The sequence below is a fragment of the Anguilla rostrata genome, chromosome 9 (assembly GCF_018555375.3).
Source record: "Anguilla rostrata isolate EN2019 chromosome 9, ASM1855537v3, whole genome shotgun sequence".
In the NCBI taxonomy this organism is placed as follows: Eukaryota; Metazoa; Chordata; class Actinopteri; order Anguilliformes; family Anguillidae; genus Anguilla; species Anguilla rostrata.
Window position 1 is genome coordinate 30340326 of NC_057941.1, and position 17730 is coordinate 30358055.

General features: G+C 43.2%; 2 protein-coding genes across 2 annotated transcripts in view; one reads left to right on the plus strand and one right to left on the minus strand.

Moving 5' to 3' along the window:
* bbs1 (Bardet-Biedl syndrome 1) lies at positions 1-13320 on the plus strand. The gene is made up of 17 exons (XM_064349364.1): positions 1-154; positions 821-897; positions 1749-1783; positions 2201-2473; positions 2900-2946; positions 3368-3406; positions 3925-3997; positions 4917-5048; positions 5569-5675; positions 5918-6038; positions 9242-9400; positions 9635-9704; positions 10020-10178; positions 10419-10552; positions 11004-11138; positions 12264-12350; positions 12631-13320. Exons 1-17 carry the CDS (start codon positions 123-125, stop codon positions 12715-12717), a joined length of 1767 nt encoding a protein of 588 aa, XP_064205434.1. The 5' UTR covers positions 1-122; the 3' UTR covers positions 12718-13320.
* LOC135262344 (calpain-1 catalytic subunit-like) overlaps positions 13295-17730 on the minus strand; it is a 17302-nt gene continuing 12866 nt past the window's right edge. Inside the window, exons 14-22 of the mRNA XM_064349354.1 lie at positions 17539-17578; positions 17308-17373; positions 17169-17226; positions 17004-17068; positions 16129-16197; positions 15764-15842; positions 15054-15173; positions 14663-14721; positions 13295-13892 (exon numbers count right to left, since the gene is read on the minus strand). Coding sequence (XP_064205424.1) covers positions 13866-13892; positions 14663-14721; positions 15054-15173; positions 15764-15842; positions 16129-16197; positions 17004-17068; positions 17169-17226; positions 17308-17373; positions 17539-17578 — 583 coding nt within the window. The 3' untranslated portion in view covers positions 13295-13865. The remainder of the gene's footprint in view (positions 13893-14662; positions 14722-15053; positions 15174-15763; positions 15843-16128; positions 16198-17003; positions 17069-17168; positions 17227-17307; positions 17374-17538; positions 17579-17730) is intronic.

Consider the following 17730-nt stretch of genomic DNA (forward strand, 5'->3'; position numbering starts at 1 on the left):
AAACGAGGAAGCTAATCCGTGGATTATCTATCCATTATCGTATTCTGCTCTGTTGGCTATTTCTTGTGGGTGTCTGTACTCGGTGAACATAATAAAACGTCGACGCTGTGTGTAATGTCATTATGTCTGCAGCACCTGCGGAGATGAAAGAAAAGTAAGCAACGTTTTCCTCTGAATAATTATGCTATTGCTACCTATTTAACCTACACTACCGAGCTAACAAGACAACAGCTCACTTGCCAATCTCTAGTTGCTAACAGCTATACAGTTTTACCCTGCTAAGAGAGCTAGCTAGCTAACTAGCAATAATCGCTGTTTAGATGGGTCAGTTGGCTAATTTATATGGACATATGACATTCAGTCAAAGTTGACAAAGTTAGCTAGATAGGTAAGTTAGCTCGCACGAGCTAATTATGAAAGTTTTGTTGGCTAATTTAGCCAGTTGTCTGGCAAGCTTCTTGAAGTATCTTGTATGGTAGCTATGCTTTGCTCGCTGGCTTGTTTACAGGATGTTTGGGATGAGCAAATCCCTTCTTCAGTGTTTGTTGCTAACTTCGGCCAACTAAGAGTCAGGGTTCATCTACACGCCCTGGGCGTATATGCGGCGTGTAGAACTGAAGTAGATAAGCATTTTGATGGAGGCATCTAATTTACACTGACTCCGTCACTTGCACTTCTTCTTTTTTTTCCAGTCCGCTCCTAAAATGGGAGTACTGTCGAGTCCTGCTTTGGCATGAAACTGTCATCTTAGGTTGTATAATTCCTAGCCAACACTTGTGACAATTCTGCTAGTTGATTAAATTATTTTTGTATTTTTCAGTGCTGAAGCAAATGCCAAGTGGCTGGATGCCCATTATGACCCTGTAGCCAATCTGTACACGTTTTCACCTTGCATCGGTAAGAGGGCAGATGTCTGATGAATTAGTTTGCTTGGGTTTCTGAACATTGCATAACGTGCAAAACAATCATGTATATCATAATGAGGGGAGCTACTGGATAAGCATTTTTTTTTTGCTCTACTGGCTCTAATTTTAGTGCCAACATATTTGTCATTGTTGGTTTTTGTTTTTATATGTTTTCCTGTTGTATATTTTTGTATTTTTAACTCCCTGTTCCAATAAAAAACAAAAAAACAATTCAGATTAATTTAACATGCTACTTGGAATACAACTGTGATAATATCAGACCTACCATATTTTGAGAACTAACACGTTATATTTTGTTTTTATTCATAAATGTATTGTTAACTGTAAGGAGTTATTGCCAACACTGAAAATAGATTGTACCTCTGATTGAAGATTACTTTTAAGTAATTTGGTAAATTTAAACAATTAACCTGTTTACAGCAAAGTCCTCGCATTGAGAGTAATTGTACACAGCAAACAAACAAACCAAGCAACATTTCGTTTTTTTTGGAAGTAGTGAACAAATGACCTAACGAACCAAATGAACAAATCTTTTTAACAAACGGGCCAGAAGGTGTTGTTCTCCAAGAGGAATGCAAGTTCCCTTCACTAATTCAAGCTTCCATGTAGATTAACTACATATAAGAACACTAGGGGCAGTTTTGCAGGCACGGATTAAACCAAGTCCTAGACTAAATTCAATTTTGAATGGAGATTGTCAGTACAAAACTCTGTTTAGTTTGGGACTTAGCATAATCTGTGGCCCTGGATGTTCTCTATGTGTTTTTGCCACTGTGTGCATCCTTGGCTTATTGCTGGTGTGTCCTATGGTGTCTTCCTCAGCTCTGGCGGATCTGCAGGGTGACGGGGAGAACAAGGTGAGGGCTGGGGTTCGGGTGCGCTGGCAGCTTTGCGCACACCGGCTGTTGGTGTGCTGGAGCCTGCATGCAGACAGGTTATATCTGCAAGTCATGTTCCAGATCTTTGAACTTGCTGCTAATATGGGGATCTAAGAAACTTGGGTACGGTTGCTGGTATAATCTGCATGGACAGGCAGCATTGGAGGGACATGTTATTCTCCTGTACATCAATGCTGCCGCTAGCTGGCACTGTTTAAAATGGAAAAAACGTTAGGTCAACAGTATTTGGAAGTAACAAAATGACAATGCGTAAATGTCAGTATCGCCAGTCGTTAGCGGCTACATGCGTGCTGGCTGATGAGTCAGCCCCTAAGAGTTGTCCATGTTGTGGTGTCTGTGCTGCATGGCGTGTGAACGTGGCTTGTGGGGACGCAGCTGGTCGTGGGCGACCTGGGTACCGGCGTGTGCAGCATGAAGCTGAAGGTGTACCGCGGCACTAGCATGATGAGTGAGAATACGCTGCTGGACCTGCCCACGGGCCTGGTGTCCTTCTTCATGGACCAGCACGAGCCGCGCACACCCGCCATCGCCGTGGCCTCAGGGCCCTTCATCTACGTCTACAAGAACCTGCGACCCTACTTCAAATTCACCCTGCCCACCCTGGAGGTCAACCCCCTGGAGCAAGAGGTCTGGAGCCAGGCCAAGGAGGTGTGTACCATGCAAAAATCCACATCCGCCAGTCCACTATCCATTATCTGCATTAGCGGGAAATAAGAGCCCTGCTGTGTGACTAATGGAACAATACAGATTTAATTTTTTTATTTTTTTGGTGGGGTGACACAGAGTTATGGGCTGGAGGAACCATAGCTGACAGTGAATTGAAAGGCTTTGTAGTGCATGCAGTTTGAGTAGCTAGCTCATCCTGAGGGGCAGGGCTAGTTTTCAAACACTAGCACCAGCAGTTAATGTAGGCAGCGAATGACGTTGTAGCTTAGCTAGCTTCCACCTCAGCAGGAACAAAAGGAGCCTGTTCACCTGAGTGCGAAAGTCCTTTGTGCCTAGAGTCTATTCCTCTGGTAAAAACAGAGGTACGCACTGTGCATCCAAACTGACCTTCTCTCCATTCCTCTGCAGGACATGATTGACCTCCTGTCCCTGAAAGAGATGCTGGAGGGAATCAGGTGAGTCATACCCTTGGATATCTCACTGCGCCCCCTGCTGGCTGTGGGGGGAATGAGAGTCTGTAAGGATTCTGTACTCCTGCAGCTGTGACCAAATAAAGACTGGCACGCGATGCAAGTGTTTCCTGCCCCTGTCCAGAGACCAATTCAAGGTCACGGTTCTTTGGGTGTAGCTGATACACAGGTGAGGTTAGGGAAGAAGTGGAGAAGTACTGTCTTGCCGTAAAGATGGACCTCCTCCTCTGACATCTTAGAACTTTCTGTGCGTTCCATTGTTACAGCTCTTCCCCTTAACGCTGCTTGTCCCAGCTGTCCTTCGATGCTGCTAACCTTCACTTCTCTTTGAGCCCCTCTCTTTCCTTTTGGCCGTGCACATTAAGTTTTACTGATGTCGCTCAACTTTCTTTTTGCTTCATTCCAGGGACAAAGCTGACATACCCCTCTCCGTCCGATCCCTGAAGTAAGTCTGTAAGCCCATGAGAAGTCCTCCAATGGGAAGGCGTTGTGTATGCCACCCAGCATTCAGTAGAAAACTTCAAACATCTTCACGTTTGTTAGACAGGCTAAGAAACGGACTCACAGCTTTTAGTTAGCTAGCTATTAGACCATGTAAAATTATATGGAGCCTTATACTAACTCTGACATTGATGACACTGAAACCAACTGAATTGGTGGTGAAAATAATCAGTAAATTTCCTTGCTAATGACATCAGACACACAGACATTGATAATCAATACCAAATCCAACAGCAGGGGGGAAATTTATGAACTTCTTGCTTTTAGGATAAAATAACAAGTGCTTAGTATCTTAGTACTGCTTTCTTTACTCATAATATAACTGTTAAAATGATGATTATAATTGCATGGGTGTTTAATGAAAATTTAAAAAGATGGAAAACATCTTTCCGAATTATCCTATGACAATGACACTTTAAAAGCTCTGATAGCATTAAAGAGCATTGTTCTGTGCATGTCCAGGTTTCTTATGTTGGACCAACAGGAGATGGAGGCCTTTGTCAACGTCCACAAGCAGCAGCCAATCCGCAGACAGGTGATCTCTGCCATCTCACTGCAGTGCCCCTCCCCCAAACCATTTCATTACATCACATTCTGGATAAGAGCATCTGTTAGCACCTAAATTATCTTATTCATTCTATTGCAATGCAGTAATGATGTATATTTTACAGTGAATATTCAAATCCATTACTTTTGCAATGCAATATTCCTTTTTTATTGTCCAGTTGACAGCCATATTTTATTTACTATGGGTTTAAATGTTTGGGAATTCCTGCGGTAGAACACGTTAAAACACACACACACACCTGATGTCTATGCTTGTCGCTGCAGATGGTCATAACCTGTATCAGTACTCCAAAGAAGATTACTAAAGACAGTCAGGGGAGCCATGGTGCAGTGTGAGGAGTTGGGTGTTTTATCTGCATTATAAGATGTGTACGGCTTCTTCTGCCCTGACCGCAATGGAAAGTGGGAAGTTAACCAAATCTGCTTTCTGTTTTGCAATTTATCAGTCAACAACTTATGGTGTAATCTATGGGGAGGGGGAGGGGGGAGGGGGGGGACAGGGTTACTAACCTGTTCAATAAACATTACTGGCAGTACACTCCCTTCCTCCCCCCTCCCCCCGACATTCTAAAACTCGTTTGGGCTCACAGTGGAAGTTTACCATCCTTTGCCTTGCTGCTCTTCTTTGCACCCCCTTGTGGCCAAAAAAATGCATAACAGGAGGCACCTAAATCTTATTTATTCTATTGCAATGCAGTAATAATGTATATTTTACAGTGAACATTCAAATCCATTACTATTGTAATGCAATATTCCTTTTTTATTGTCCAGTTGACAGCCATATTTTATTTACTATGGGTTTAAATGTTTGGGAATTCCTGCGGTAGAATGCGTTAAAACACACACACACGCACACACACACCTGATGCCTATGCTTGTCGCTGCAGACGGTCATCACCTGTATCAGCACTCTGAAGAAGAACATGGCTGATGAGGATGCAGTGAGCTGTCTGGTGATTGGTACAGAGAGCAAAGATGTCTTCGTCCTGGATCCAGAAGCTTTCACCATCCTGTCCCAGGCAGGCTAGGACCTTTTACACCTCCTTTTCTCCTTCCTGCTTCTTTCCTGCCTTTTCTCTTTCCTGCCTCTCTTCCTCTCTTTTCTTTTTTCTTTCTCATCCTTCATTCTTCTGTCGTCAGATATAACCTGGTGTTACACTAAGAACTCTGCTTGTGCACGCACGGCAGTGCAGTCAGATCCTTCAGTAAGGTGCCTAAACTTAACTACCTCAATAAATAATTTGACGCATAGTGCATGAAAAATGCTAGTTCTCCAACGTCTAGTAACCAAAAAAGCAACATCCATGCAGCCACAAAGAAAGACAGATATGTGGATTGTGTAAAGTTTATTACAGCCAAAAGTTTATACGAACCAAGCACTTGTGTTTTTTTTTTCTTCAGCTGCTGGGTTTGGCTGTGGAATCGTTATTTGTTGGTCAGAAGGTTTCATGGAACAAAGCTTAATGACGATGTGCTTGTTGTGCTTTCTTTCCCCTAATGCACGCACACACACGCGCACACACACACACACACACATAGATGTCCCTCCCCAGCGCCCCCACTCTGATGGATGTGACGGGGCAGTTTGATGTGGAGTTCCGCATTACGGTCGCCTGTCGCAACGGCAACATCTACGTTCTCCGCAGGTAGGAGACTGGCCTGGGGCCAGCTGTCTTAATGCTGAGTACTGTCAGAGTAGACCAGAGTAGAGAGTAGTCTAATGTAGTAACAAAAGTCTGCATTAACCTTTCAGCATCAGCTTGTCAGTGGAAAAGCATTACTGTAGTAATGCTTCTCAAATAGAAAAAGCCCTCGCTGTGGCTCACCCATCGCCCCTGGAGCTTGGGCACCTCGCTGTCTGTTGGACTGAGTGTGTGTCTCCCCTCAGGGAATCCCCCAAGCCCAAGTACTGCATCGAGCTGAGCTCCCACCCCGTGGGCCTGGTGAGGGTCGGGAAGAACGTGGTGGTGGGCTGCGCTCAGGAGACCCTGCAGGGCTACACGCAGAAGGCAAGAACCGACCAGCACACCTGAACCAACACCTGAGTGTTTAACTTATAAACGTATACACACCTGAGTGTTTAACTTATACACATATACACACCTGAGCTTATAACCTGAGTGTTTAACTTATACACATATACACACCTGAGTGTTTAACTTATAAACGTATACACACCTGAGTGTTTAACTTATACACATATACACACCTGAGTGTTTAACTTATAAACGTATACACACCTGAGTGTTTAACTTATACACATATACACACCTGAGCTTATAACCTGAGTGTTTAACTTATACACATATACACACCTGAGTGTTTAACTTATAAACGTATACACACCTGAGTGTTTAACTTGTACGCATATACACACCTGAGCTTATAACCTGAGTGTTTAACTTATACACATATACACACCTGAGTGTTTAACTTATACACATATACACACCTGAGCTTATAACCTGAGTGTTTAACTTATACACATATACACACCTGAGTGTTTAACTTATACACATATACACACCTGAGCTTATAACCTGAGTGTTTAACTTATACACATATACACACCTGAGTGTTTACTTATACACATATACACACCTGAGTGTTAACTTATACACATATACACACCTGAGCTTATAACTGAGTGTTTAACTTATACACATATACACACCTGAGTGTTTAACTTATAAACGTATACACACCTGAGTGTTTAACTTATACACATATACACACCTGAGTGTTTAACTTATACACATATACACACCTGAGCTTATAACCTGAGTGTTTAACTTATACACATATACACACCTGAGTGTTTAACTTATAAACGTATACACAGCTGAGTGTTTAACTTATACACATATACACACCTGAGCTTATAACCTGAGTGTTTAACTTATACACATATACACACCTGAGTGTTTAACTTATACACATATACACACCTGAGCTTATAACCTGAGTGTTTAACTTATACACATATACACACCTGAGTGTTAACTATACACATATACACACCTGAGCTTATAACCTGAGTGTTAACTTATACACATATCACACCTGAGTGTTTAACTTATAAACTATACACACCTGAGCTTATAACCTGAGTGTTTAACTTATACACATATACACACCTGAGTGTTTAACTTTACACATATACACACTGAGCTTATAACCTGAGTGTTTAACTTATACACATATACCACCTGAGTGTTTAACTTATACACATATACACACCTGAGCTTATAACCTGAGTGTTTAACTTATACACATATACACACCTGAGTGTTTACTTATAAACGTATACACACCTGAGTGTTTAACTTATACACATTACACACCTGAGTGTTTAACTTATACACATATACACACCTGAGCTTATAACCTGAGTGTTTAACTTATACACATATACACACCTGAGTGTTTAACTTATACACATATACACACCTGAGTGTTTAACTTATACACATATACACACCTGAGTGTTTAACTTATACACATATACACACCTGAGTGTTTAACTTATACACATATACACACCTGAGCTTATAACCTGAGTGTTTAACTTATACACATATACACACCTGAGTGTTTAACTTATAAACGTATACACACCTGAGTGTTTAACTTATACACATATACACACCTGAGCTTATAACCTGAGTGTTTAACTTATACACATATACACACCTGAGTGTTTAACTTATAAACGTATACACACCTGAGCTTATAACCTGAGTGTTTAACTTATACACATATACACACCTGAGTGTTTAACTTATAAACGTATACACACCTGAGTGTTTAACTTATACACATATACACACCTGAGTGTTTAACTTATACACATATACACACCTGAGCTTATAACCTGAGTGTTTAACTTATACACATATACACACCTGAGTGTTTAACTTATACACATATACACACCTGAGTGTTTAACTTATAAACGTATACACACCTGAGTGTTTAACTTATACACATATACACACCTGAGTGTTTAACTTATACACATATACACACCTGAGCTTATAACCTGAGTGTTTAACTTATACACATATACACACCTGAGTGTTTAACTTATAAACGTATACACACCTGAGTGTTTAACTTATACACATATACACACCTGAGCTTATAACCTGAGTGTTTAACTTATACACATATACACACCTGAGTGTTTAACTTATAAACGTATACACACCTAAGTGTTTAACTTATACACATATACACACCTGAGTGTTTAACTTATACACATATACACACCTGAGCTTATAACCTGAGTGTTTAACTTATACACATATACACACCTGAGTGTTTAACTTATACACATATACACACCTGAGCTTATAACCTGAGTGTTTAACTTGTACACATTTACACACCTGAGTGTTTAACTTATACACATATACACACCTGAGTGTTTAACTTATACACATATACACACCTAAGCTTATAACCTGAGTGTTTAACTTGTACACATTTACACACCTGAGTGTTTAACTTATAAACGTATACACACCTAAGTGTTTAACTTATACACATATACACACCTGAGTGTTTAACTTATACACATATACACACCTGAGTGTTTAACTTATACACATATACACACCTGAGCTTATAACCTGAGTGTTTAACTTATACACATATACACACCTGAGTGTTTAACTTATACACATATACACACCTGAGCTTATAACCTGAGTGTTTAACTTATACACATATACACACCTGAGTTTTTAACTTATACACATATACACACCTGAGTGTTTAACTTATACACATATACACACCTGAGCTTATAACCTGAGTGTTTAACTTGTACACATTTACACACCTGAGTGTTTAACTTATAAACGTATACACACCTAAGTGTTTAACTTATACACATATACACACCTGAGTGTTTAACTTATACACATATACACACCTGAGTGTTTAACTTATACACATATACACACCTGAGCTTATAACCTGAGTGTTTAACTTGTACACATTTACACACCTGAGCACGTGACCTGTTACCAGGAGTAGCGAAGCCCAGGATTTAAATGGGCAGGGAATCCCTTCAGCTGATTGGGCGCCTGCGATCTGCCTGTGCTGGGTAAAGTCGATCCACCAGCGGAGAACCTGCACAGCTCCGCTGGGGACAGGAAGTATCGGCATGCTGCTATGGTAACGGCCTTTGACCTCTGCGCTTCAGGGGAAGAAGCTGTGGACGGTGTACCTCCCGGCGGCCATCACCGCCATGGGCCTGATGGACCACCACAGCAGGGGGTTCCAGGCCGTCCTGGTGGGGCTGGCCAGCAGCGAGGTGCACCTGTACCGGGACAAGAACCTCGTCAGCACCATCAAGACCCCGGTATGGCCAGGTCGCTGCTGGAAGCATGAGGCCTTTAACTCCCTCTGAGTGACAGCGCTGAGCCTTGCCAGCAGTGTCTCTGTTGCTATGAATGGGGACACGATTTAAATGTGGTGGGAGGACTGGTGTAAAGTCACATGAACACCTGTTGAGGCGGAGCTACAATGTGTTGTCAGTCACTGACTGGTGAACCAATCATAAGGAACCCTGACCCCCTGGCTGCTCTCATTTCAGGACGTGGTCACCAGCATCTGCTTTGGGAGGTACGGCCGAGAGGAAGGCACCCTCATAATGACCACTAAAGGTAATGCAAATGCAACAGAGTTACTGTATGAGTGTGTGTGTGTGTGCGTGTGTGTTCGTGTGTGTGTGTGTGTGTGTGTGTACGTGTGTGTTCGTGTGTATGTGTGTGTGTGTGTGTGCGTGTGTGTTCGTGTGTGTGTGTGTGTGTGTGTGTGTACGTGTGTGTGTGTGTATGTGTGTATGTGTGTGTGTGTGTATGTATGTGTGTGTGTTCGTGTGTATGTGTGTATGTGTGTGTGTGTGTATGTATGTATGTGTGTACGTGTGTATGTGTCTTTGTATGTGTGTCAGCGCGCTAACGTCTCCTGTGTTAAAGGAGGGGGTCTGATGGTGAAGATCCTGAAGCGGACGGCGGTGTTTGAGGACAGAGACATGGCCCCCGGGCCCCCCCTCGCTCAGAGCATCCGCCTCAACGTCCCCAAGAAGACCAAGCTGTACGTGGACCAGACCATGAGGGAGCGGGAGAACGCCGTGGGTACGTCACTCCGCCCCCCCCCCCCCTTTTTGTATGCATTGGGATGCATGGGATATTTATCATTCCTTTGTTGTTCCTTATATCTTTATCATAATGTAATGTAACATATACATTTGAATAATTAAATAGTTGGTTGCTTAAAGATCGGTTGGTGTCTGTCTGCGGAGCGTGTGTGTATGTGTGTGTGTGTGTGTGTGTACCTGTACGCCTAACTGAAGGCTTTGTCCCCGCTGTGTGCAGCGATGCACAGGACCTTCCAGATGGACCTGAGCCGGCTGCGCCTGGCCGTGGCCCGGGCCTACGTGAAGGCCCTGGAGTCCAGCCTCACCCCCATGTCCTCCAGCCTGGCGGAGCCGCTCAAGATGAACGCCGTGGTGAGCGTGTAGCGCCTGCGCGTCGAGTAGTGTGTGAGCGCGCGCGCTGGGTTCTCAACTGAAATTACACACTTTACACGACACAAACATGAACCGCAATACACACAAACCCAGACCCATACAAATATTTGCAAATGCTCACTCCGTCTCTCTCTCTCTCTCACACACACACACACACACAAGGAACAGTAACGGCACACAAATGGGACCAGCCAGCTGGACTGAAATTGGGGCAGATGTACGAAAACAGTGTAAACTGTCAGCTGGTAGAATTAGTCTCCATGGTGATGTGACAGACTGTGAGGTTTGAGTAGCGGTCTGCACTATAGGTTTAGGATGAGACCTGCTTGGCATCCGGCTATCTGTACTTTGCTGTAGGGCCTGAACCCAAGTGCTCGCGCGTGCTGATTGGCTCGTGCTTGCGCGTGCTGATTGGCTCCTCTGCCTGCAGGTTCAAGGCCTCGGGCCGTCCTTCAAGCTCACGCTCAACATCCAGAACACCGCGGCCTGCCGCCCCGTCATGAACCTGGCCGTCAGCTTCCTGTACGACGAGACGCTGTACAGCATGAGGAGCGCCTTCTTCCAGGTCACACGTCCGTCCGCGGTGGCCACACCCCCTCCCTCTGTCACTGCGAACAGTACTCACTGCGGAAGCAGGGTTTGGCAAAAGCCCCAAGTTCACAAAATACAGATTTTCATAGTCCAAAGTGAAATGTCTGTATTCTGATGTGCATTTGACAAGAGGTTTCCGCGCCACGTTAGGAAGCCGCGTGTGGAAGATCTGGGGTGCTCTCACATTTCACATCGGTGGCCCAGCGATTTACCCCTAAGGGAAGGTACCACAGGTCAATAGGGGGACAAGTTCCTTTCCTCCAATCAAAATGACATTTTATATTTTGAATGTGGACAAAAATGCAAACATTTTGTGAATTAAGACTTTTATAGGCACATATGCAAAAATGTGCATGTCAGTTAAAACACTTTTTTTCTCCGTGGATTAAGAGTTCATTTTTCAGTATCAATGTGATGAATAATTCAATAGCTGGATATTTACTGAGGGGTTTATTTATTTATATAATTGTTTAAAAACACTATGTATATGCTGAAAAATTCAGATTTTTTGCTATTTTTCCACACACAATACCCCACAAAATTGTGACAAAATATATCCAAAAGGCTTCTGTAAATGACCAGCTATTTTGGTTAAGAAGCACCATGTTAAATTTTTATAGCTATATCTATAAATTAAGTTTTTTGTACAGGAAAAAGCTATTAGTCTTTTTGATTAGTCTATCAAAAATTCTTTGCATGGGCTCATTTCAAAATAAATGGAAGTCGATGAATGTACTTCCACACTGACTAATGTACCATCGGCTGCCATAGATGCGTACAGTGATTGATGGAGCTGTGTTCAGTGATTGATTGAGCTGTGTTCAGTGACTGATTCAGCTGTAAACACATTTAGTTGAAGAATGCTAGGTAATCAATCACTGTATGTAGCAGTGATCAGCTGATATTGATTTGACAAGGCCAATACCGATGTCAGTTTTAGACCAGGAGAATTTGTTCTTGAAAGTATCACCGCGCCACATTTGATAGCCTAGGCGGAAGTAGTGGCAGAATTCAGCAAAAGTAGATTTCAGTTAAAATGTCAAGACAGCCTGGGTTAATTTACTGTTATTATTACTATTTTTTTGCTTGATTTGCTCAGATACCTCTGCTTGTTCCTGGACTAAACTACCCCATCGACACCTTCGTGGAATGCCTGTCTGATAAGGGGATCTCGGATATTATCAAAGTAAGGCGGTCGCCAAAGTCACTGCCGCAATAGAACATCCATGCCGCCAAATTCCTGTACCATAGTGTAGTACGTGAGATGTGCTAGAAGACTGTTATATGAATGAGGTGTTTATACTATGAAGTTATCTATTCAATGTAATTCTCTCTCTCTCTCTCCCCCTCCCTCTTGCTCTCTCTCTCTCTCTCTCCCCCTCCCTCTCTCTCTCTCTCTCTCTCTCTCCCCTCCCTCTTGCTCTCTCTCTGTCTCTCTCTCCCCCTCCCTCTCTCTCTCTCTCCAGGTATTTGTTCTGAGAGAGGGGAAGAGTGCGCCACTGCTTACTGCACACATCAACATGCCCGTCAGTGAGGGGCTGGCTCTCAACTGACATGACACACTTTATACAGCACAAACATGAACCGCAATACACACAATCCCAGACCCATACAAATATTTGCAAATGCTCACTCTGTCTCTCTCTCTCTCACACACACACGCACGCGCACGCACACGCACACGCACACACACACACACAAGGAACAGTAATGGCACACAAATGGGACCAGCCAGCTGGACTTAAATGTGGGGCTGATGTACGAAAACAGTGTAAACTGTCAGCTGGTAGAATTAGTCTCCACGGTAAAGACAGACTGTGAGGTTTGAGTAGCGGTCTGCACTATAGGTTTAGGGTGAGACCTGCTTGGCATCCAGCTATCTGTACTTGACTGTAGGGCCTGAACCCAAATGCTGCCAAAACACTGTTTGATTGGCAGGTAAGCGTTGTGTCATGGTCTTATATTTAGGCTCTTTGGAAAGTTAATATAGCTTGTAATTCTGTGAGTGTACATATTGTAATATTTATATGTAAAATGCACTATTTATTTATATCGATTCGTAATTATGAAAACACTAGACTTCATTGAAAACACTGTATTCATTATTGAAAAGTGGTCTGAATGAGAGGATTTCATTAAAAAAAGATTTCATTTTCTGAGAGTTTTAGTTATTCATTCTTGTCAAAAGTAATAAGCACCAGACACGTTTCTATCACAGAATACGGCGATGCTCACAGAAAGGTTGTGTAGATAAACAGTATGTGTATAACAGTATTTTTATAAAATGCACTTTTTATGCAGCAGAGCTCCGGAAAGGGGCTCTGGAGTCCTTCACAGGAAGTGATGTCGCCCCCTGGTGTCTAGATGGCTAGATCCGTTCCCTGAGCTGGGTCTTGAACCTTGGGGAGCCAGTTGCATCTCTCTTCGGGAGCTGTTTGCCGTAGCAGCGGGTTTAGGCCACAAGGGGTTAACGGTTACAGGTTACAGGAAGAATATCTTGGCATGCTTATCACAGCTAAATATAAAGGCAGTCTTGCAGGAAACATGCAAGGATTTGAAACCCCCAACCCCCTCCCCACCCCCACCCCCGCATCGACCACCTGGTACCAGCATTACTATAATAAAAAGGCACGTTGTAAGTAGTGGGGTGAGGTGGGGCAGTTTAAGAGATAGCAGGGCTCCAGGAGGTGAGTCCAGCCGTCTAGGCAAACATGGTCAGAGAAATCCACTGTAGAGAAAGGCAGACATACATCTCGTCAGTTATCATGCATTAAAACGGCTTTGAATATACATACTTATTAATTCTGCAGCATATAATAACTACTACCGGACTGAATGGAATTAACCCCAAAATGTGTGAACAGCAATGAAAGATGTAGTACATTGTAATTCAAGGGGTAGTTTACCCTAAATACTAATGTTACTCTTTCACTTACATTGAGAAATGCCTTTTGACCTGACAACGGCAGCTCTGCATTCTTTTTGCTGATTTTATTTGTCCATGAGAAAGGCCTCATTTCAAAATGAATGGAAGTCTATGGATGAGGAGGATTCAGCTAATGTGCTTTATAATGTCTTAAAAAACAAAAAACAAATAATTAATTCATAAATTGCAAAAATGAGTCATGTAGGCTGTGTGTGCAGTTGCAACTATATACATATAAAACAATAAAACCTTTTTTCCACTTTTATATTGGAAACTTGCTGGCAGGCTAAAGAGGCTAAGCAGTTGTACGTCAGCGATCGCTTAGAAGCTGGGGAATGAAATTAAAAAAACTTGTACAACCACAGATTGTGTACTTCCAAAAGCTGACATTGTTAGAATAGACATTTCTCAAAGTAATAAGAATAATAAACAGCATTAGTTTTAGGGTGAACTATCCATTTAATATTTGTGTAAACTGGTGTGCAAACATTTGACGCTAATCAGACTCAGCGCCCTGCCCCCTTCCTTTCTGGTAGATGGGGACACGGTATGAATAGTGCTGTGGGACAGACCTGGATGAAGTTCAGGGAGAGGACTCCTTCCGCGTTGGTGTCCATGGTTCTAAAGGTCTCTGTAGAACAGCACAAACACAATCACAACCAGGCTGCTGTGTTTTTTACTTTTTGACTCTTCCACCTTGCACCTCCTTCCTCTTCTCTACCCCACATTGTGTCCTGAAGTGGCTGTTTCCACACACAAATGTGCACTGCAGTACTAAAGTGCCAAATTCAGTTTCTGCTGCTGCCCAATTTCAAGCTTATGTTCACGGTTTGCTCCCCTCCCTTGTCCGTCCGTCCATCTGTCCCTGAAATCTGTTGCATTGTATGACTCAGTGGAGGTGCACTGTGCAAAGATCATGGTTATCATTGGCATGTTGTTGAGGGAATACTCGGGCAGACTCACTGAACATGGTCTCCAGGCGGACTAGACAGGTGAGGAAGCTGTCGAAGTCGACGTTTAGGTTCTCGGGCTCTGCGTACCGCAGGATGATCAGCTGGAACAGGTGGTTGTTCAGTTTGAACCCTGTGGGGGGTATAGACAGAAGCAGGAGACATGAGCACTTTCGTCTATATACGAATGTTGTGTATCTTTTGACAATCGTCATGGTACAGTACATGGGATTGGCTGGGGTTTTGAGTTTGGTGGGACCTGGGTCAGGGGGTCGGGGAGGGGGGGGGGAGCAAAGGACAATGACAGAGTGTGGACCCCCTGTCGAAAATCCAGGGACTAAACCAATCTACGTTAGTTGACTTCACAGTAAGTTTTAGTCCAAATCAGTGAGCTGCTGTTAACACTTGGCAGCTCTACCCACCCTGGGGTTAAAGGAGCCCCACGGGGCCCATCACTGGGACAGGATGCTCTATCTCAGTGGCTCTCAAATTCAATCCTGGCGACCCCCTGTGTATGCATGCACAACTATTTCTGACATAATGTGGTTTAAGAGAGTAAATAATCTCTCTAAACATGAAAAGGGTAATTATGAAAAGTTAACAGCTTGTTAAAATTCTGGGATTGCATTTGGGATTAGAACAAAAACCAGCATACACGGGGGAGGGCCCAGGGCCAAACCTGAGAACCCCTGCAGTGATGGACAGACAGGCGGAGAACTGTACCTGCAGACTGCAGGGCCATACGCATCTCGTAGGAGCTCATGGTGCCAGACTTGTCCACATCAAACTGCCTAAAGATCGCCTGAGGATAGGAGGGGAGAAAATGACATGCATATTACCACGCAAAAGAAAGGGAAATGGAGACTTCACAGATTCAGAGCCCAGGTGAAGCGCATTGTTATCTAGTGTCATTCAAGGCTTCTGCAGAACTAGGCAATAACGTCATTCAAACGTGGCGGCGTCCATGGCGAGTGATAGGTAGACGAGGCAGAGAGATGACCTCTAACTGGTCAAAAGTCTGAACCGGAGGCAGGTTTTCCACGGTTTGGCGACCTTAACCGAACGGCTCAGCGGGGGCTCGGCCTCACCAGGTAGCGCTTGATCTTCTCCCACAGCACGTGAAACTCGGCCATTCCCAGCGTCCCGCTGCCCGTCGTCTGCGCGGCAACGTTAAGGACACGCCCACTGAGGCAGAGAGGGAACTACACTGAGGGAGCCATTCAATCTAACCACTACTGCACTTATCCTTTTAATGAGAGAGGGCTAAATCAGTATTGTACAATCATTACTGTACGTCTGCGTATCAGTAACTCATTTATCAAATACGTACCTATATGAATAGCTTATTTGCCAAGTACTAATATGATCAACTCATGTAACGTTTTAGCAGTTCTAGCACATATGAGTAACCTGTGTAACAAGTACTCAAAACTTTAATCACACTACTCTACTATTGTCTGTCTTTTCTTACACATTATGAAGTAATGGATGATGGAGTGCTAAATTAATTTTAATTAAATTGCTCAAAATCGTTACTGAGAATTATTTTACATATAAAGTAAGTCAGAATGGAGCAGCAGGTGAATCAAAACAGGATACTACAACTGGCACTGTTTGGGGGCTGTCATTTTAAAAGATCCATTTTTAGATCCTTGATGGGAGTATGAAATTTCATGCACGCCATGACACTTCAGACGTACCACGTGTTGTCAATCACTGATAAGAATAAGCCAAAAGATTTGTAAAATGCCCTCCAAACAAAAGTGTAATTTTTCATTGAAATAGTTGAGTGACCATTTTCCATCTAGTGGAAAAACAAAGACACTGCAAGTAGTTTGGGGGAGATGCTTGTCAACTTATTTGGTCTGTGAGCGAGTAAGGTACAAAAATGTTTCAAGGGCAGCTTAATGTCTACAAAAAAACAAAAAATATGAAATTAGCTGTGCACGTAAGTGAAGGATACATCCATGAGATTAACCATGCTGCGGCACGACTCTTTACTGAAGCCTTTGGTCTTCAGGTCTTTATCTGTGAGCGGCGAAGTGATAACACCAGAGGACATCACATTACCATAAATGTACAATGCATTTTCTTTTCCTTTTTGCCTTTTATCAGAGGGTAAACTCACGCTTGCTGGTGACCCTGTTGAGAATAATCTGCAGTTTTGGGGTGTTGATCGCCATTGCCTGCAAGCAGAGGGACTGTCAGAGAGGACTACAAGTACCATCATTCACCTCTTCCTCAGCCCACTTCCTGCTTCCTCTCACCTCTCCAGCCAGTTGTCTGAAGAGATTCTTGAAACCCTCATCAATCTGGCTCTCATCTAACAGGGACTGTGGTAGTGACAGACAAACAAACAGTCAAATAGGAAAGCTGTTAGTCCTTCTGTGTGACGAGAAAAATGATTACCTTGTCCTGTGTTTATTTTTTTCTATGGGCTATGCCTGATTTGAACCGGTTCAGTGTAAAGCGATTTTTCAGTTGAGAAATTCTCTCACCTCCTCAGGAAGATCAGCTGTGACGTCATCATCCAGTTCCCTGGCAGAAAAAAATGGCTGGTCAGCATTGGCCTTTTACCAATTTATCTCTGTTCCCTCCCCCACTGCACTCAGTGTGTAGTACGATTATCTAATCAAAATCAATCAATCTCTCCCTCCTTCTACCTCCCTGTCACTCTCTCTGTGTCTTTC